The sequence below is a fragment of the Vigna unguiculata genome, chromosome 9 (genome assembly GCF_004118075.2).
Source record: "Vigna unguiculata cultivar IT97K-499-35 chromosome 9, ASM411807v1, whole genome shotgun sequence".
Lineage (NCBI taxonomy): Eukaryota > Viridiplantae > Streptophyta > Magnoliopsida > Fabales > Fabaceae > Vigna > Vigna unguiculata.
This window is the reverse complement of record NC_040287.1, coordinates 5,295,119-5,316,779: the sequence shown is the minus strand read 5'-3', so window position 1 is coordinate 5,316,779 and position 21,661 is coordinate 5,295,119. Positions and strand designations below refer to the sequence as shown.

General features: G+C 30.3%; 2 protein-coding genes across 2 annotated transcripts; one reads left to right on the top strand and one right to left on the bottom strand.

The window, feature by feature from the left end:
* Positions 1–2,890: 2,890 nt before the first annotated feature.
* Positions 2,891–4,306, bottom strand: LOC114164789. The gene is made up of 5 exons (XM_028049552.1): positions 4,114–4,306; positions 3,989–4,029; positions 3,787–3,871; positions 3,340–3,401; positions 2,891–3,229 (listed from the first exon to the last, which is right to left on the bottom strand). Exons 1-5 carry the CDS (start codon positions 4,172–4,174, stop codon positions 3,035–3,037), a joined length of 444 nt encoding a protein of 147 aa, XP_027905353.1. The 5' UTR covers positions 4,175–4,306; the 3' UTR covers positions 2,891–3,034.
* Positions 4,307–14,139: 9,833 nt separating this feature from the next.
* LOC114162497 (probable flavin-containing monooxygenase 1) lies at positions 14,140–16,919 on the top strand. Its single transcript, XM_028046411.1, has 5 exons — positions 14,140–14,674; positions 14,899–15,136; positions 15,287–15,462; positions 15,786–16,147; positions 16,317–16,919. Exons 1-5 carry the CDS (start codon positions 14,234–14,236, stop codon positions 16,666–16,668), a joined length of 1,569 nt encoding a protein of 522 aa, XP_027902212.1. The 5' UTR covers positions 14,140–14,233; the 3' UTR covers positions 16,669–16,919.
* Positions 16,920–21,661: the final 4,742 nt, after the last annotated feature.

Here is a 21,661-nt window from a genome sequence, read left to right as displayed (position 1 = left end):
TTTTTGAGGCAAAAGGCACACAAAAAAAAGCTTTGAATAACAAAATTAACCGTGTTTTGACCTTCTAATCACTCATTTTTGTTCTTTTAACTTGGAATACTACTTTGTATAAGGAGTTAAGAAAAAAGTCATTGTGTTTTGAAGCTTCACTTAAAGTCTTCGTCTTCAAGCTTTCATCTATCCACACAACAATAAAAAGATACATTAAATACGCATCATGTAATTTTAAATGGTATCTCTTCTTTAAGCAAGTAGTTAATATAACTTATTGTGAGAGGAACTTTTACCCAAACTAGAGTAAAACACATAATCATATATGATAGTTAGCATTTCCAAAGTAACATATGATGTGTTAAGAGATGTGTGTTGATGTAAAATTACTTTAGCGAATGGCTCAAGAATCTTTGATGTTGGCGAAAAGTTTTACGAGATCTTCTTAATAGATGTGAATATGAAAACATTTCCTACTACTAAAACAAGCTTACAAAGAATTTTGTGAAACGTTAACTTCACTATGCCGTATATCATTGGTTTTACTTATCCGATGGAGTAAAAGAACACAAAATGCGTTATTCATATTAGACTTGTTATTTAACACCTTAATTTTGGCTTATTGGTTAACAAAAGTAGTGTCTCAAATGATATAATGTAAGTGAAAAACTATCCTCTTACAAACAATAAATGTTCATGTCCACTAACTTTAGAAAGGATTAAATGGTTATCTTAATTATTCCTAATCTAAAGTATAACTTATTAAATAGGTGACTGCGCTTTAAAACAAAATACGATGCGCTGTTAAATTTATTGAGTCTTTAATGCAGTTGAGTTAATTTAAACAATATATAATTTAGTTACATGAAAAATGACTTTTGAATTGATGGCAGATAGTAATTAGTAGTGAATTGATGTTCCTGATATATGAGAGTTGGTTGATGGGTGTGAAAAAGTTGTAAATGTTATTAGCTTCTCCTTCTCAACCGCAACCTTGATAGCTCCAAAATGACATAACATGTGAAGGGTGGTGCAAGAATGAGCAATCATAAGTAGGTAAAATTGAAAAGGGTTACCTACAAATATAAGGATGGAATAAAACACTGTTTCACCACACACTGCAAATACGCTCCATTATTCTTTCCATATTCTACGTGCATGAGATGCAAAATGAGCTAAACCTTTTCTTTATTTCACTTTATTTCTTCCGAAATTCGAGTCAAGTTTGATTTTTTTTTTTTTTTTACATTCTATTTTAATCCATATTGAACTCAATCCAAACTTCCCAATTATTTCATCTTTTCAAAATTGTAATAATAAGTTTAGATTTATTTTCTCATGTATTCATACCTTACACAAAGAAAAAATAATATACACATAATTAATTAAAAAATCAATGATAATGTATATAATAAAGTTTTAAGTTTATGATTAATTTGAGAATTTTAATTTAGTTTTTATTAAATTTGTATAATCTATTAAACAATTTTATAAATTTCTATTGAGAATAATCCAAGTATAGATCAAAGTCTCGCATGGAGTAGAAATGACAAAATTAAACATCATATAAAAAGAAATACACTACAAGAAAACTATTAAATAATGACTAATTTTATAACGAAAAAATATGTTTAGAGACCAATTTAGTAACTAATTTCCTAATTAGAGACTAATTTAGAGATCAATTATTTTGGTAGCTAAAACCTTGGTTGTTAATGTTAGTAACCAATTTAGAGATAAATTCATAATAGAAACTATTTTAGTTAAAACTTTAAAGATTAATTATAATTTTTTGAAACTATTATTGTTACCAATAATATTTAGTTAATAAATTGGTATCTAAATTGGTTATTATAGTGACTAATTATTTTTTGTCACTAAATTTGATAATTAATCAAGAATTTTCTTGTAATAATACTTATAAAATCAATGTTTCGAGGTTTTTGGATTGAAAATACTCAAAAAAAAAAGAAACTCATCAATTGTTATAATTTAATTTTTTTATTAATTGGATGACAATTATCTTGCTCAGTTAACTTACTTGTTTATCGGCACATGTTATTTCGTCTAAGTTTATAGTTAAGACCGAACGTAAAGACTCATGGACATGATTTTTAGAGTTACTTAAAATTATAAAATTATATTTTGTAATTTTATAATAGTATGATTTTATAATGTTATAATTTTTGATCTTATAATTTATAATTTATAATTTATAATTTATGATTTTATAATTTTATAATTTAATAATCTTAAGTAACTTCGAAAATGATTTTCATAATTCTTTACATTAGTCCCAACAACAACAAATGCATTCTACATGAAGATAATGATTATTATGGTTCCTTGAAACAAAATAATATTTTGCGATATCTAAACAAATGATAAGATATATTTTTTAACTTTTTCATAAAACTCTTATTTCATGTTCATGTTGTATATTGTCGGCCTTTTATTAGCCCAAATTGAGACTCATAGTTAGTCAACTTTGAAACCCAAATTTATTTGTAAGTCTCCTAAAAAAAATATAAACAATTTGTACATCTATAGAAATCTATAGAAATATTTACAAAGCTAAGAATAAGAATAATAATAATAATATTCTACTCTTTAAAACAACTATAGTCTTTGATTATCTTAGCTATGAACCTAGTAATTAGAGGTCTAAAATGTTTTATTTCTATGGGTTCTCCATCACTTTCCAGAGGTTATCAACACATATTAAATGATATGTGTGTAAAATCACTAACCATAATATACATAATTAGCTATAATCGCAAATGTTTTTTTCAATTAAAACAAAAGTATAATTGGTAAACTTATGCATTCAAGTTGCGATATCGACTAAGCATTCATCCACAATTCATATATATAAACAAAATAAAGAGTGTAAATTAAATTTCTCAAATAAGGAACAACATGCTCCGTCGCTCATAAAATTATTGATTAGTATCAAAGGACTTAAAACACACAGAATAACAAAATTTACAAATCATTCTTACACCTAAAACACTGCAGCATTTTTCTTTGATCATCCCAAGAGTTAGTTGTGTATGGGAGGGTTCTTCTTAGCTGGAGAATAGTCCATGCCAGCAATCTCCACAAGCTCCATATACTTCTCATCAGAAACCTCTTCTTGCTTATTTACAAATATTTCCTTTCCTTCCCAATTCACTTTATAATTTCTACTCTTGTATGTTTCTGGGGCCTCAGTTTCATTCCCTTCATTCTTCACATTCTGTCCATGGAGTATTATATAAATCATAATCAGGAAAACATAAAATTCCAAGGTTTCTTCTGAGTTCACACTTTAACTACATATGTGTGTGTATGTATATATAAACCAACCTTTGAAATATCTTGGTTTGTGGAAATTGATGAAGTAACAAGTTTCCTACACTTTCTTTTTCCTGCAGCAACGTAAGAACAGCCAGGATCTTAATTATATGGTGGATGTTAGGACTAAATTTCCTTGCATGTTGCTTCATACAAAATACATTGTAAAGGTTTAGTTCAGAACAACAATATATAACGGGAATAATTCCTTTCATTTTTCTTTCTAAATTATAACAAGATTAGATAAGATTCGGAATCAGAAGCAAGAAATACAAGGTCTTGGTATAAGATTCGGAAAGAATGATTGTGTTGTAACAAAAATAACAGAAAAATGAATTTCTGGTGTAAAACATTAATGGTGTCTAGGTCTATGATGTCTTGGTCCACTATAATCTTCATGAATACGAGGTAAGTTGTTTGGTTTTCTGGATACTCTAGAGGCTCTCTTCCTTAGGGTACCTGCGGAATATTGTTCATCTTCGCAGAGAGTAGCTTCCTTCTTAGCAGCACTGTCAATTCTTTTCAACAAATTGTTTTCTTCATCCTGCAATCAGAAGATTCGTTTCTGCTGTTTATTAACATTGGAAAAATGTTTGTGGAAGTTATAACAGAAGGTTGAGATTCATAGAGAAAGAAATATCCAAGCAATGATAACACTAACGTGTTGTTTATGTTGCTGAGACCCTTTCTCCAAGCGAATCCCTGAACAACAAAAGCAAACATGAGAATTATCACACACAGAAGGTCTAAATGAAGTTCTTATGAAACCATAGTTCTCAAAATTACCTCGAGCCTGGATGAGAAAGAGAGACAAAAGCAGAAGGTAAATTACAAAAGAAGGCTTCATTTGAAGAAAATTGCAGGGTAGAACCAGTATAAGGTGGAAATTTGAGGTCTTTCTTCCTGTTGAAATTATGCAGGAGAATCAGTTGTTGAGATTGAAGAGCTGAAAATTAATCATGAATTGAAACATGTGACTTGTGAGTGATATATATTATGGCCTTTGGGATCTATGGATACTTATATTTATATATCTATGAATGAGTAGGGTGTAGCCTAGGGGTCCACACTTTACATTGAAGTTCATCAACTTAAACTGGGAGGGGTATTTTTCTAAATTTCCTTTTTTCTTTTCATTGTTGTCTTCTACCCTTGTCGGACGAAGTTATATATAAATAATTCGATATTCCCAATCATTTAAGTGCAGTCTAGGTGTTAACAATACTTTGAACGACAGAAAAAAATAATTAATATTAACAAATGAGGGCTAGTTTGGTCAATAAAATATACTCACAACGTTGAGTTAGTGTAGAACAGCAAAAAGGAAAGATGAAGTGTTAGGGTTCTAAATATAAAAAAAAAAAAAAACATTTAGTTTGGGAAGAGTTTTAAGAACACTATGTAATGTTATAGTTTCCATGTTTTACTATTGTTTTTCCTTGTTTTTTAAAAAATGTAGGCTTCGATGTGTGCAGCCCTCCCTGATACGAGCGTTGAGATTCACTTTTGAGGTAAGCAAGGTTTTTTTTTTTTTTCCTATGTTTACTTTCTTTGGTCCTTTTAGACAATATGTCGCCTCTACAAGACAATATTATTGATTTACTCAAGTCTAAACTCCTTGACAGCCTAACTTGTCGCACAACGTTTTTCACTTCTAACTAGCTAGGTATAATAGTGAGGAAAAGGGTAACACTGTTCAATTATTGACATAATTGGTATTAAGTACTTATATTATATATCATTGACTCTTTTACATTAAATAGCTATCAATTCCTTGCCATATACATATATTTTGCTAAAGGATAGCTACGTTTATGATTTACTCTAGATGAAACGGTGATTCACAAAGTAAAAGTTGACATTTACGTTGCACATTTACTTATTTGACATAAATGTCTAGTTTTTGTATTTAATCATCTTCTGAGCAATTTGAAATTGTTGTGAGAAACATGAGTGGATGTCTTAGATGCATGCTGCAAAACTAATTTAAGGTTGTGTGCAATCTTATTTTGCATAATAAATTATTTTCCATCATAACGTAAATTTAAAGGTTATACACTACAAGAAAAAGTCTCATTAACAACTAATTTTAGTGACAAAAATTAGTTATTATACTTACCACTTTGGGTACCAATTTATAAAATAAAATTATTGGTTACTAAAATAGTTACTATTATGAATAAAAGATTATAATTCGTCTCTAAATAATATTCTCTTTCAATCCCAACATCTCTAAATAGTTATAGGATGGGCTGACCCACTAACCCATTTACAAAATTAAATATTCTTCTCTTTCAATCCCAACATCATTTATCGCGTTGTTTATGTAAGTTCCTTTCATTATTATTGTTATCATTAATATTAATAATAATAATAATAATAATATTATTATTATTATTATTATTATTATTATTATGTATAACCATTGTATATAGGATAATGATTCTAGTCATCGAATATGAAATATTTTTTTATACATTTTTAGGTTAACAAATTTGTACATGTCTTGTAAGGTGAGATCTTGCTATTGCACTTTAGTTATAATCTTTGTTGCTATTGTTTCTTGTCTTTGATTAACAAGACTAATTGAAATTATTGATAGGAAATGAATATCAATTATTATGAAAAAAAAATTATTTTACTCATCACAAATACAGGCCAAAATTTCAGTTTGCAGGATGAACGGACCAAAAAGATAAATCAATTTTTGAACTGTGAGACAAATACTTTATCGACTAAAACACAGAACGAACCAAAACGAACAGAGTTAACTCGTTTTGTCATCCTTAATTTTTTTCTATTTTTTATATTTTGTTATTGTAATTTGAAATAAAGAATTATCTAGAAGTCTCTTAGTTTCCCCAAGTAAGGTTTAGAAATTCTAGAATGTCCTAATTAATGAAGGATGTAGAAAATTACATAGTGGAGCATTAATTAGAGAAGCTCCTAGAAATGAGTCTAGATCTCTCTATTAGCTCCTATAAATACCTCGTTGTACTTGGCATTTTCCATTAAGGAAATTTGAGTTCTCTATTCTAAATATCACCTCTTCCTCTAACAAAGTGGTATCAAGAGCTAGGTTTGATCTAAAGAGTTGAGAGAGGGAAAAAAAGAGTGTTGAGAGAAAAGAAAAAGAGAGAGAGAGTTGAGAGATGGCAAGCAAGGGGTATACTACCTTCCAATTTCCTCGTCTTACAAATGAGAATTATGAAAAATGGTGTCTTCGCATGAAAGTGTTATTAGGCTTTCAAGGTGCATGGGATATTGTACAAAAAGGCTATGAAGAGCCTCAAGATGAAGGAAGCTTATCTCAAGAAGAGATGGAGAATTTGTTGAAGACAAGGAAGAAGGATCAACAAGCCCTTACTCTCATCCATCAATGTTTGGATGACCACATATTCGAAAAAGTTGCCTATGCTACTACGTCGAAGGAAGCTTGGGAGATCTTGGAAAAATCTCTCCAAGGCGTCGACAAAGTGAAGAAGATAAGGCTTCAATCACTAAGGAGTGACTTTGAAGCTTTGAAGATGAAGGAATCTGAATCAATATCGGATTATTGCTCAAGAGTAAAGGCAATTGTCAATCAATTGAAGAGATATGGAGATAAAATAGAAGATGTTCGTGTGATGGAAAAGATCCTTCATTCCTTGACTCCAAAGTTCGACTATGTGGTATGTGTGATTGAGGAATCTAAAGATCTTGACTCCATGAGTCTTGAAGAGTTGGAAGGTTCTCTACAAGCTCATGAAGAAAGAATGAATAGGAGACAAGAAGAGCCATTGGAGCAAGCCCTTAAAGCTCAAGCTTCTTTGAAGAATAATGGAGGATTTAGGAGTCAACGAGGACGTGGACGAGGAAGAGGTCATGGTCGTGGAGAAAGAGAACATGTTCATGCATATGGAGGAAGAGGAAATGGTAACAATGCTTCAAACAATGAAGAAAGGAGTTTCTTATCATCAAGAGCCCGTGGAAGAGCAAGAGGAAGAGGCCGCGGCTATTCTCAAAACGAAAGAAGGTATGAAAAATCTAAAGTTGAATGTTACAATTGTCATAAGCTTGGTCATTTCTCTTGGGAATGTCGTCTTAATGAAATGGAGGAAAAAGCTAATCTTATTAATGAAGTAGAAGAGTCAACCTTGTTGCTAACCCTAAAAGGTGAAGATAAAGATATCAATTGTTCGTGGTACTTGGACAATGGTGCTAGCAACCACATGTGTGGCTACAAGGAGAAGTTTGTGGAGCTTAATGAGAATGTGAGTGGAAATGTGCCCTTTGGAGACTCGTCCAAAGTTTGAATTGAAGGAAAAGGTACAATCTTAATCTCTTCCAAAGATGGCAGTCATAAGATGATCAATGATGTTTATTATGTGCCTAAATTAAAAAGCAATATTTTGAGTTTAGGCCAACTTATTGAAAAAGGATATGAGATCCTTATGAAAGATAAATGTTTGTGGCTTAAAGATCAAAATGAAAATTTGATTGCTAAGGTGCTTATGTCAAGAAATAGAATGTTTATCTTGAATCTAAAAACCATTGAAGCAAAGTGTTTGAAGGTAAGCGTGCAAGATAAAGCATGGTGTTGGCACATGAGGTTTGGACACCTAAACTTTGTAGCTCTTAAAAGTTTGGGAGAAAAGGAGATGGTGAAAGGGATGCCTGCAATCAACAATCCTAACCAACTGTGTGAAGCGTGTCTTCTTGGAAAGCATGCGAGGAAAAGCTTTCTGAAAGTAGCTGCTTCAAGAGCAACCAAGCCTCTTCAACTTGTATATGCCGATGTGTGTGGTCCAATCGATCCACCATCATTCAGTAAGAATAAATATTTCTTACTCTTCATTGATGATTTCAGTAGAAAAACGTGGGTGTATTTTCTCAGACAAAAGTCAGAAGTATTTTCTTCTTTCAAGAATTTCAAAGCTCTTGTTGAAAAAGAAAGTGGCTTTGAAATCAAAGCTTTGAGATCTGATCATGGAGGAGAATTCATTTCAAGGGAGTTCAATGAATTTTGTGCAACTCATGGAATTCGTCGTCCATTGACTATTCCTAGATCGCCACAGCAAAATGGAGTAGTCGAGAGGAAGAACAGAACCATTCTCAACATTGCCAGAAGCATGCTGAAAGCTAGAAATATGCCCAAGGAGTTTTGGGCTGAAGCTGTTTCTTGTGCGGTCTATTTATCTAACCGCTCCCCAACGTCCAATCTAAAAGATCAAACACCTCAAAAAGCGTGGAGTGGAAGGAAGCCTAGTGTTAATCATTTGTGTGTCTTTGGGAGTATAACTTACACCCATGTACCAAAATAAGAAAGATCCAAGCTCGACGATCGAAGTGCCAAATATGTCTTTGTTGGCTATGATGCTCAATCTAAAGGCTACAAATTATACAATCCAAGCGATGGCAAAGTGGTAGTAAGTCATGACGTTGAATTTGATGAAAAAGTTGTGTGGAATTGGGAGGCTCAAGAAGATAAGACATACGATTTTCTTCCATATCTTGAAGAAGAGGAAGATCAAGAAACTGCAATTTAAGATGTCACTCCTCCTCATTCGCCCCCTCCATCTGTTACATCTCATGCAGAAGAAGAAAGTACAAGCGAAGGGCCAAGGAAGACAAGAGACATACGTGACATCTATGAGAGGTCTGATGAAGTCACGTGTAATCTTGAAGAATTATATTGCCTTCAAATAGATTGTGAGCCATTGAATTTTGAGGAAGCTGTGAAAGATAAAAGGTGGAGACATGCCATGGAAGAGGAGATCAAATCAATCGAGAAAAATGACACTTAGGAATTAACAACTATTCCCAAAGGTCATGAAGCAATTGGAGTGAAATGGGTGTACAAGACTAAGAAGAATGCTAGTGGAGAGGTGGAAAGATACAAAGCACGACTAGTTGTAAAAGGCTACAAGCAAAAGCATGGAGTAAACTATGATGAAGTTTATGCACCCGTCGCTCGCATGGATACGATCCGTTTGTTGATTTCTTTGGCGGCCCAAATGAAGTGGAAGTTTTATCAACTTGATGTGAAGTCTGCGTTCCTAATGGTTATCTAGAAGAAGAAGTCTATATTGAGCAACCTTCAGGCTTTGTGGTTGAAGGACATGAAGATAAGGTTCTAAAATTGAAGAGATCTTTGTATGGATTAAAGCAAGCACCAAGGGCATAGAACAGTCGCATTGACAAGTACTTCCAAGATAATGGCTTTGTTCGATGTCTTAACGAGTATGCTCTCTATATCAAAACTTTTGATAATGAAGATATTTTGATTGTTTGTCTCTATGTGGATGATCTCATATTCACTGGTAGCAATCCAAGCTTGTTTGAAGAATTCAAGAAGGAGATGTCATATGAGTTTGAGATGACAGACCTAGGGCTCATGTCATACTATTTGGGCCTAGAGGTTAAGCAATTGGAGGAAGGTATCTTCATTTCTCAAGAATGCTATGCAAAGGAGGTCTTGAAGAAATTTAAAATGTTTGATTGCAATCCAGTGAATACACCCATGGAAAGTGGGATGAAGCTATCCAAGTTTGAAGAGGGAGAAAAGGAGAATCCCACTCTATTCAAAAGCCTCGTGGGAAGTTTGAGATACTTAACATGTACAAGGCCCGATATGTTGTATGCGGTTGGAGTAGTGAGTCGATTCATGGAGACTCCCACTTCTACTCATATGAAAGTTGCTAAGAGGATACTCCGTTATCTAAAAGGTACTATTAACTATGGGTTATTTTATTCATTTTCTAATGATTTCAAACTCCATGGATTTTGTGATAGTGATTATGCCGGAGATATCGATGATAGAAAGAGCACTAGTGGCTTTATATTCTTCATGGGAGGATGTGCTTTCTCATGGAGTTCAAAGAAACAACCCATTGTCACACTTTCAACATGTGAGTCAGAATATGTGGCAGCAACTTCATGCACTTGTCATGCGATTTGGCTAAGGAGATTATTGAAAGAACTTCATTTACCACAAGTGGAAGCTACGGAGATATGCGTAGATAACAAGTCTGCATAAGCACTAGCAAAGAATCCGATGTTTCATGATCGAAGCAAGCATATAGACACAAGGTATCATTTCATAAGAGAATGTATTTCTAGAAAAGAGGTGGAGCTCAAGTATGTCAAGATTCAAGATCAAGTTGCAGATATCTTCACGAAGCCATTAAAGTTTGAAGATTTTCAAAGGCTAAGAGCAAAGATTGGTGTGCAAAAGAAGATTTCAAATTAAGGGGGAGAAATGTTATTGTAATTTGAAATAAAGAATTATCTAGAAGTCTCTTAGTTTCCCTAAGTAAGATCTAGAAATTCTAGAATATCCTAATTAATGAAGGATGTAGAAAATTCCACAGTGGAGCATTAATTAGAGAAACTCCTAGAAATGAGTCTAGATATCTCCATTAGCTCCTATAAATACATTGTTATACTTGGCATTTTCCATCATAGAAATTTGAGTTCTCTCTTCTAAATATCACCTCTTCCTCTAACATATTTGTCATCATGTCACCTACAGAATAGGAAAGAAGAACGACAATGGGTCTAGTCCAAAAGGGTTTTACTCGGTCAATTCAATTCACTACAAGAATTGCATCATATGTTTCATTTCACTCCAGAATTTTATTAGTTACGTGTTTACCTTCTCCTGTTCTCATTTTGTCAACAAAATAGAACTATTTTACTTGATAAATTAGTATACAGCACCACCTACACTTGAGAAATAGGATTTGGCTTTTGGCTAGAAGCAATAATCACTATGAATTCTCCAATAATCACTGTGAATTATTTTCTATTATTTTTATTGACCATTAGTGTATAACAAAATTGAAAATAAGAAGAGAAGTTCAACTAGTTTTAATCAAATAAATTAAATACTCTTCTCCAATAGATAAATGTTTGACTTTTTCAAAACCAAAGATATAATCAAAAGTAAAGGTAAATTCTCAAAACCTGTCAGAAAAAAACTCTGAAAACTTAGTTTCCTAAAACTTTATTTAATTTAAAGATAGTTAACAAAAAAATATATAAATATTTATACGGTTGGTCTCAATACGAAACCTGATCTAATATTTGATAAAATTGTCAAATTTTACTATATAAAATTGTCACATTGTTTAGTTCAGATTGTTATTTCTTAACCAGTCAAATGTATCGTCCATCCTCAAGATATGGATACTATAGAGACCAAATCTAAAAGTGATACTATCTCTCATTTTAATATTTAAACTAATACTTTTTATTAATCAAAATCATAAGAAAGTTCAATTAAGTACTTAATGTATAAAAGAATTACTGAATCAATTACTTATTTAAACATTTTATTTATATTATCACTTAACAAAAAAAAAAGTTATAATATAATGAAAATAAATAGAAACAATTGAAAAAAAAAACATTGAATAGGAAGTATACTTAAATAAAAGTACTAAATTACATATGAAAAAAACATTTAAATCTACACTACTCTTCTCCATCTCGCGAGTATATGGTTTTCCATTTTTTTTTATTTAAAAAGGTTTAATGATAAGGGTAAAATGTATTCTTAAGTCCGGAACTTATTATGTAAAATTAGAATTTTTCTTTTCAATCTTTGTTATGGTCTGATTCTCAATTTTAAAAATGAAAATGAAAAAAATATAATTCTCCTAAGTATGTTAAATTCTTTTTACATATTAAATGACATTTCAAGTTGTTGTTCGAATGGTTTATATTATTTGACATGTTTTGACTTAAACTTTAAAAATGAAAAGATATAATCATCTTAATATAATTGTGTTAATTTTTGACACTAATATTTTAAACTTATTTAAATTATTTATACCATTTAACACATTTCAACACAAATATTAATATACAATATTATCTAAGCTGTAAAAGAAAATGTTATTTGATTAAGAAAATTAATTAATTTATTTTTAAAATTTGAAAATCAAAATATTCTAAAATTTGACACAAAAGTAAATTTTAATTAAAAACATACATAATCCTAATTGTAATTATAGCTTTATCTATATATTACAAAAATGCATGATTATATTTTTTACAATTTTCATCCCTTCATTTTTAATTATTTCCAAGTTTCTTCTTGAATTTAGTTTTACATAATTTTCTCTTACCTTTTAATTATTTATATCTTTATTCAACATTTAAAAAGTATATGGAATCACGATGAGATACCTAGTTTTTGTGGTTTTTTTCTCAAACTGGTGCAATTTAATTATGTATTTTCCGAAATGGTGTAATTTTTTTTTAAATTACAGCGAAGGGTAAGTCGTGCCAAGGTGGTGCGATTTCAGTATGAAGAAGTCGTGCCAAAATGAGGCGATATTAATTAAAATGAGTTGAAGTTGTGCCAACATGGAGAGACTTCTATGTTATGAAGAAGTCGTGTCATATTCAGACTTAATTAACATTTTAAGCAAAGTCGTGCCAATATGGGAAGACTTCAATTGTTAATGAATAAGTCGTCCCGTATTGGAGAGACTTCAGTGTTGTATTGATAATGAAGAAGTCGTACCATATTGGAACGACTTTAGTTCGAATAAAAATTAAATATTTTTTAGTCATATTAATTAGTTAAATAATAATGCATATAAGTAATTAAAAATTTCATGATGTTTTGGTTTGTTATAATAGGGCATGAAAGTTATCTATGAGAGCCTGTGCCACAAGGAGGTCTTCTTCGGTGTCGTCTAGGTCTTAATTGAGGGCTCTGAATTGGATCGTCATCAACATTATCTTTGGTTGATATAACGAAATATAAACCAAAGACAACAACATGAAGTTTTTGTTGTTGTCTTTGGTTTATAATGCATATAAGTAATTAAAAATTTCATGATGTTTTGGTTTGTTATAATAGGGCATGAAAGTTATCTATGAGAGCCTGTGTCACAAGGAGGTCTAGGTCTTAATTGAGGGCTCTGAACTGGATCGTCATCATCATTATCTTTGGATGATATAACGAAATATAAACCAAAGACAACAACATCATCATTATCTTTAACTAATTAATATGACTACAAAATATTTAATTTTTATTCGAACTAAAGTCGTCCCAATATGGTACGACTTCTTCATTATCAATACAACACTGAAGTCTTTCCATATTGGCACGACTTTGCTTAAAATGTTAATTAAAGTCCTCTGAATATGGCACGACTTCTTCATAACATAGAAATCTCTCCATGTTGGCACGACTTCAATTCAATTTAATTAACATCACCTCATTTTGGCACGACTTCTTCATACTAAAGTCGCATCACCTTGACACGACTTATCCTTCACTGAAATTTAAAAAAAATTTACACCATTTCGAGAAATACATAATTAAATTGCACCAATTTGGAAAAAAAAAACCAGTTTTTGTAATATGCACGTTCTCTTCATCTCCCTATGTCATTGTAGATCAACCGTCAGAGCCATATGAAAAGAAGACAACAAACACGTGAACCATAATAGATTTGTACGAAGTTATAGATAAGAAAAATGATAAATTAATAGTTTTTTTTTAATAAATTTTGATAAATTACCAATTTGGATAAAAAATTATTATTTTAGTTAAAAAATAAAAAAATAATCTATTTTAATTCTATTAAGAGAAAATTTGTCAATTTTTTTTTCTTACAGATAATTCAAGTGTGAGGAACTAAAATTTCAGAAACAAACAAATATTTCAGATATCATCATTGCAAATTTTAGAAAAAGGAATCAAAGTTACTGTTATAGCAGTGAAGAAAAATAATACACAATTTTCCCTGCCTTACAAATATTTAGATAATAAACAAGTCAATACTACATAGAAAGAAGACCACACGTCTCTGCATAACATTCGTAAGATTTTACTATTAATATAGTTCCAAGCATTCGCTTCAAAACATTAAAGCCCTGAAATTGCTTCTTCCCAGTTGAAATGGAAAGAAGGGTTATAGTGATCGGTGCAGGAACCAGTGGCCTTGCTGCCTGCAAATACCTTCTAGAGTTTGGATTTCACCCAACTGTGTTTGAAGCTGATGATGGCGTTGGAGGGGTATGGAGGCATACTATGAACTCCACCAAGCTCCAAAACAATAAACAAATGTACCAGTTCATGGATTTTCCATGGCCTTCTTCAGTAAAAGAAGATAATCCAAATCACAACCAAGTGCTAGATTATCTTAACTCCTATGCTCAACATTTTTCCCTCATTCCTCACATCAGATTCAACTCCAAAGTCATTCATGTAGATTATGTTGGAGGAGAGTCTAGTGAAGAAATTAAGTCATGGGAACAGTGGGGTGGTAATGGCACACCCTTTGGCCACAAGGGAACTTGGCATGTCACTGTGCAAAATACTAAGACTTTATCTGCAGAGGTTTGTGTTTCTGGTTTGTTTAGTCTGAGGAAGTTTCACTTTCCTTTATTTATTCATTGTTCTGTCGAAAAATATCTCCTGGTTTCTTAGTATTCTGTTTTTGAATTACAAAAATTTAGTGACTGGCATCATTGTCTGCTTTTGCATAAAGTTGATTTTTTTAATCACGTGTGATTTTGTTTTTATAGTTTGTTAAATACTAAATTGAACATTTGTATGAACAGGTACACGAGGCTGAGTTTGTTGTTCTCTGCATTGGAAAATACAGTGGTCTTCCAAATATTCCAGAATTCCCACCGGGACAAGGACCTGAAGTTTTTAATGGCAAAGTATTGCACTCCATGGACTACTCCGATATGGACAATGACACTGCTGCTGAATTGATCAAAGGAAAAAGAGTCGCAATAATAGGCTCTCAAAAATCTGCTATGGATCTTGCAGCTGAATGTGCAAAAGTAAATGGTGAGAAATTGTTTTGGTTGCAAAGTTTTCTACTCAACCTGTAGTAGTATGATTTATTTGACTTTATCCTACATCACCAGCTAATACTTAGTTGAATTTCCTTCTGAAATTTTCCCTTCTGATATTTCTCTTCTCTAATAACTTTGATAGGAGTCAAATACCCCTGCACAATTATCCAGAGGAACGCGCACTGGTTTCTTCCAGATTTTAACATCTGGGGAGTTATTGCTGGATTCTTATTCTTAAATCGTTTTGCAGAGCTTTCAGTTCACAAGCCAGGAGAGCCATTTTTTCTTGGCCTTCTGGCCACTTTACTCTCACCATTGGTAACATTCAATGACATTCTCTTTATACAGTTCTTCACAATATCTCTACTGCAACAAAAAAAAAAAAATAGACGGTAGAAATTTCATAGATTAACAAGACCAAGCCTACAACTAATTAAGTTTCCCTAAGTTCCCATAGATCGAGTATAGATCTATCCGGTGATAACTTCAAAAATAACTCTTTATTGCTATAATATTAGATGCGGAACTTTTGTGAATACTCCGTTAAAACCATTTTCAACTTTGGTGAATACTCCATTGAAAATCATTTTCAATTTTTATAGCACAGTGTTTTGATACAAAGTTCCACTGTTAATTTTCAGAGATGGGGAATCTGTAAAGTTGTTGAAACTACTCTAAAATGGAAGTTGCCATTGAAGAAGTATGGGTTGATACCAAACCACAGCTTTTTTCAAGACCTCTCCACATGTCTGATTGCAGTGTTTCCTGATAACTTCTTTGACAGACTCAAAGAAGGATCCATCACCATAAAGAAATCACAAAGCTTTAGCTTCTGCAGTGAAGGTGTAATCATTGAAGGAGAAGCTAAGCCTCTAGAGACAGATATAGTCATTTTTGCCACCGGATACAAAGGTGACCAGAAAATAAGAAACATGTTCAAATCCACACTCTTCCAAAATCAGATAGCTCTGCCACCAACCTCCTCAACAGTTCCTCTCTACAGGTCAGTCTTTTCTTGATTTTCCCTATTTCTCTTCTGCATTCTGTCAGTCAATTTATAGGCAATGTTCTAAATTTATATTGTGTGGTGGTAGTATATGCTACATTTGGAGTAAAAAAGTATTATCTTCACCAAAATTTTAACCTTTACCTATGTTTGCCAATGAATTCAGACAAATAATCCACCCTCGGATTCCTCAGTTGGCAATAATAGGATATGCAGAGAGTCTGTCAAACATTTTTTCGTCAGAAATCAAAAGCTTGTGGGTGGCACATTTCTTGGATGGAAACATTGAACTTCCTAATATAAGAGAAATGGAGAAGGATGTGAAACTGTGGGAAGAAAACATGAAGCAATATGGAGGAACATATTTTTGGAAATCGTGCATTGCAACTTGTGGAATTTGGTATCACGATCAACTCTGCAAAGACATGAAGCAGAATCCCAGAAGGAAAAATGGTTTTTTTGCAGAATTGTTTGAACCTTATGGTCACGCTGACTATGTAGGTCTTACTCATAAATAGAACAATTTGAAGTTAAGATAATATGATTTATTAGGCAGAAGTTGATCTCTACACAACACAATCAACTTATGTATTTTAGTACGCATGATCCCTACGTTGTAGTAATGTTTATTCAATTTGTTTTGGCCTTCAACAAAGTTTCATACCAAAAACAATAAGAAATGTTGTCTTCTTATAAGTGGAAAGATTCGGTAGAGTAAAATGAATGATTTGATTGGATTTTAGAATAAAGTTTGTGTTATTGTTTTTAAGGGATTTGGAGATGATAATAAAGTGAATTTAAAAGTAAATTTTGTAAAAGTTTGTGTAAGATTTGAATGATATGATTAATAAAAAATAATATTTAATTTATGAAAAAGTTAGATTATTAAATTATTTTTGGTGTTAAATGTAATATAAAATGATAGTTAGATAAATTATAATTAATTTTAAATTTTGTTCTACGTAAATAAAAATATTAATGATATTTATTAATTGAAAAAATAATATTATAATATATTTGAAGTCAAAAATAAAATATTTAAATTTTGTTCATTAAAGTAAAATATAAATGAATAATCTGTAATCAACTTCCTGACACAAGCTAAGAAGAATAAAAAATGAAGAAACCACAGGAATCTGATACACCCAATATGGATCCAAATAAAAAATTCAAGCACATTAGAACCAGATATATCACAAATAGAACCGGATAGTGGAGAAAAAGGTAGAAGTTAGAATCGGATACAAGTATAATGTATCCGTTCCATTGCTTTTTCATAATCGAAGATTTCATGAGTGCAGTTTGAGCAACAGAGATCTTATATGTTCTAATATAATAAGGAGGGATAGAGTGATAGCATAACAAAGTTCTATCGTAAATCATTTCAAAACAGTAAAATTCAAAATGCAACATAATCTCACAAATCATTACTTTTATGCATTTGTTTTCATTGAAAAGGAATATCATTGTCTCTCTCAAATCATTGCTCCCCATTCATTAACTGTAATAATTTTGCCCATAAAAACATAAATACAGTAAAAATAGAATGAACTAATGTTTAAATATTTTCATATTTATTTTATCTTGATAACAATAAAAATAACATTGTACTTGTCAATAAGATCATACTACTGAATATAGTAAAGATAGAATGAAAGAATTTCTTTTGTATAATCCTTTCCTAATCTTTAATATATTATTAAATTGTACATTGCACGTATTTTTCAAATATTTATCTCATATGTTAATGAATTAAAATTCTGTTACATATATAATATTTTATTTAATTTAAATTACTTTTTAAAAAAGGTATTTTATTTGTTGTGTTATAGTGTATCATATTACTAAAATACTTTTAAACTCTTAAAAAAATATTAAAATGCTATTAATTATTTTAATGTATGCCTTAACGTGCGCAAGTCACGTACTAATAGATGGAGAAGACCATGAATGATGTAGTCTAAGAAAAATAAACCTGACATCCTAATAGATGGAGAAGAGAAATAACATATGATTGATCGAAAATTAAAGGACCAGTAAACAATAAAAATAAAAAAAAATTAATAACTAATTTTATGTATTTAAAAAATTAAAGAATTAAATTTGATCATTTTAAAAGACTAAAAAACTAAATTAAAAAATCAATAACTAACAATCTTTTAAAAAGATAAAATCAAATTAGAAATTAAGCTCTTTATAAACATAAACACCAAAAGCGTTAACCATAAATAAAACACTGAAAATCATTTATTAGTAGTTTAATGCTATCATGTAACTTTTTCCCAAAGCTCCAAAATTTAAGAGATAAAGTTATTTCTGTATAAGATAAAAAAAAAATGTGATATGATTGTCTTTATGAGACAAGACCTTGGCCTGCAACAGATAAGATGAGCGGTCATGTGTTGCACCACATTTATCCAATCTTTATTTTCTCAATTAATACTACGTAGAATTTTGTATCAATTATTAACTTTATTTTGATAATAAAATGATAACAATAGGAAAGATATTTTTGCAGAAGAATCTAGGGTCTCACCAAGAGCAATTCGCCCTGGACAGTAAGAAGGATTATCTAAATTTTAAAAAATATATAAAAATAATAGTTGGTTAATAATTAATGACAAAACTGAAAGTTATTTTTCCAAAAATGGTTTTTTGCTAGATTGGAGATTACCTCCACGTAGTCGTGTCTAAAATTTAACTTTTATTTTGTTTTGTTTTACTTAGAAAAAAAAGAGTTTTAAGTCAAGGTCAAAAGAGTGGGTAAAAGTTGCATTTGAAAGAGAAAAAAAAGAAAATTTATTAATATTTACCAAATCATCGTAGTAAAATTGTAATTTGTGTTTTGTTTGATTAGTCCAAATCAAATTTTGATAGTAAGTTTTGGACGCATGGTTTTACTTTTATAGTTAGGGTCATGCAAGAGATCTGCCGACTAAGAAATCGGTTTATATTGTTGCTCAACTTTTATTTATTTTATTTATTTTTTAAATTTGGGAACATTATTATTTTGAGATATAATTACTGATTTGGTATCCTAAATTTTTTGTTAAGTTTAATTTGATTCCATATATTTTAGTTTGTTCAATTTAATATCTCAATTTTTTTTAAAAATTCAATTTATTCATCTCGGTTAAGGAATTAACATCGTATGTGAAATTTTTTTTTTTTTTTTTGTAAAAATTTATAAACTGTCACATGTCAATTTATTGTTGTCACGTGGCAGCTTACAATCATGACACGTGATATTGGTAATAGTTGTTTTCAATTTAGTTCTCTATTTAAAATTTTGGTTCAGTTTAGTATCCAAATTCTTTAAAACGATCAAACTCTGTCCTTTCCAATTTAAGACCAAATTAGTAACTAAGTTTAATTATAATTTATATATACAAGTTAAAATAATTGTTTTGAATTTATACATCAAATCACTACACCTAAATATTGAAATTATTTTATTTTTTACAAGTGTAAAAAATTTCAGGTGTAAAAAATTACAAAGGTAAAAAATATAAAAAGTAAAATAATTTAAGTATTTAGGTGAAATGATTTGATGTATATATTGAAAAAAAGTTATTGTAACATGTATATATAAGTTGTAATTAAGCTTATGTACTAATCTGATATCAAATTGGAGATGATAAAATTGGATTGTTTTAAAGAATTGGAGTACTGAATTGAACAAAAAATTTAAATAAAGGACTAAATTAAAAATAACTATTACAACTGTCACATGTCGTGATTGTAAGCTGTCACGTGACAAAATGGTAAACTGACACGTAATAATTTATAATTTTTTACAAAAAAATTAAAAAAATAAAAAATTTTACAATTTGATACGTGTCATGTAGAGACATAGTGTTAACTCCAACTTAACATAAATAATCAAAAATATAGGGACCCAATTAAACTTAACCAAAAAATTGAGATACTAAATTGAACAAATAAAAAATATGATGACCCAATTAAACTTAACCAAAGAATTGAGGTACCAAATGAGTTTAGATGATTGTGCTTTTCATTTGATTTTTCTGTAACCATACTTGATTTTGTGGAAGTTTGATTGAACGATTTCTACTTGAGATTTTCTATTTTTATTAAGAGAATTTTCCAAATTAAAGTTATTGGTGTCCTCTTTTATTATGATTATTTTTATCATTTGTGAAAACTTCGAAAACGATATAAGTATCAGTAACGGACCTACGTATATACGAGGATGAATATGGATAAGTGCACACCTTCATAAATTTATGATCATGCATATAGAGAAAAAAAAAAAAAATACCAGAGAAAAGAGTTGCTTCACACTTCAAAGAAAAGAATTCGACAATATAAGACCTCGGAAGAAGGAAATCATCAAAACATGGGGAATGACAATCATCGAGAGAAGCATTAGTATTAAAATAAATTCTGAGTGTTTGCATTTAATATTAAACATAATGTTCATTAATTTTAATGGGTAGTTGATAGTAATATTTTACCAGCCAAAATCTAGTGCCACTATATATATATGTCCTAGAAAAGTTGTTGCTTTTTTGCATCGGCTTGAAGCATTATTTGTTTATATTACCTTAAACAATGTATACATCAAAACCTCGTGGAACCAAAGTGTAACCTACTCTTATTTAAAATACAACACACACGTAAGAAATAGTACTATGCTTTGGGCTTGAAGCATTATTTGTATTACATTATTGTGTTCGTTTGTCCGGTTGTACTTTTTTTACTAATAACACCAGAGACAAGATTTTTCATTTGATTTGCTAGATTTGCTACACGCAATAAAAAATAATTCAGCAATTGAATTAGCAGACAAAAAAAAATCAAAAAACTACATAGCCCTACATTTTCTAATAATATTCTACATTATTTATTTCTCTTCATATTAAAAACATAATCATATCTCTATCCTTTATAATTAATTCGCAATTTTAAGAAAATTAATTAGCTTTGTGGATGATGATAAATTTGTCCATAATTTTTATTACTATTCCAAATTATCTTTAATATATACATTTTTTTTAAAATTAATCCCCTCTTTCCATTTAATATATTTTTAAATTAATCTCTCGAGAGTAACGGTTACGTCAAGGAGACGAGTAAGACTTTATTATTTTTGTACTTTATTTCTAATTTATTATACTTATATTTTCAAATCATAGGGTGTAATATTTTTGAAAATAGTATACAGAAAAATTATTTGGTGGGCCCTAGTCACCATAACTTTTAAGGGACCAATCTGACTCATTTTTAAGTTTTGAAATTGAAGATAAGAAAACTATGGATATTTAATTAATATTGCGTAATGATTGGCGATAGAAATAGTTTTGTAAGAACACCTAATAATTTCTCGTGCATTATTTAGATAAACAAGTGTAAGAGCAAAATAACAAAAGCATCTCTGCAAAGAACATTATTACCAAGTATTTTTTATCTTTTTAAAACTATTTTAGTATGTTTAAGGCTGTAAAAAACAATTGAAGTGATCTAAATTTGTAATAAAATGAATCACTT

What these genes read in the sequence shown, in the direction of transcription:
- LOC114162497 (XM_028046411.1), top strand. Translation starts at nt 14,234, where the DNA reads ATGGAAAGAAGGGTTATAGTGATCGGTGCAGGAACCAGTGGCCTTGCT. An exon ending in CTAAGACTTTATCTGCAGAG is followed by an intron (nt 14,675 to 14,898) that starts GTTTGTGTTTCT and finishes TTGTATGAACAG; the next exon opens with GTACACGAGGCTGAGTTTGT. An exon ending in TGAATGTGCAAAAGTAAATG is followed by an intron (nt 15,137 to 15,286) that starts GTGAGAAATTGT and finishes TAACTTTGATAG; the next exon opens with GAGTCAAATACCCCTGCACA.
- LOC114164789 (XM_028049552.1), bottom strand. Translation starts at nt 4,174, where the DNA reads ATGAAGCCTTCTTTTGTAATTTACCTTCTGCTTTTGTCTCTCTTTCTC. An exon ending in AGATGAACAATATTCCGCAG is followed by an intron (nt 3,402 to 3,786) that starts GTACCCTAAGGA and finishes ACGTTGCTGCAG; the next exon opens with GAAAAAGAAAGTGTAGGAAA. An exon ending in CAAACCAAGATATTTCAAAG is followed by an intron (nt 3,230 to 3,339) that starts GTTGGTTTATAT and finishes CTCCATGGACAG; the next exon opens with AATGTGAAGAATGAAGGGAA.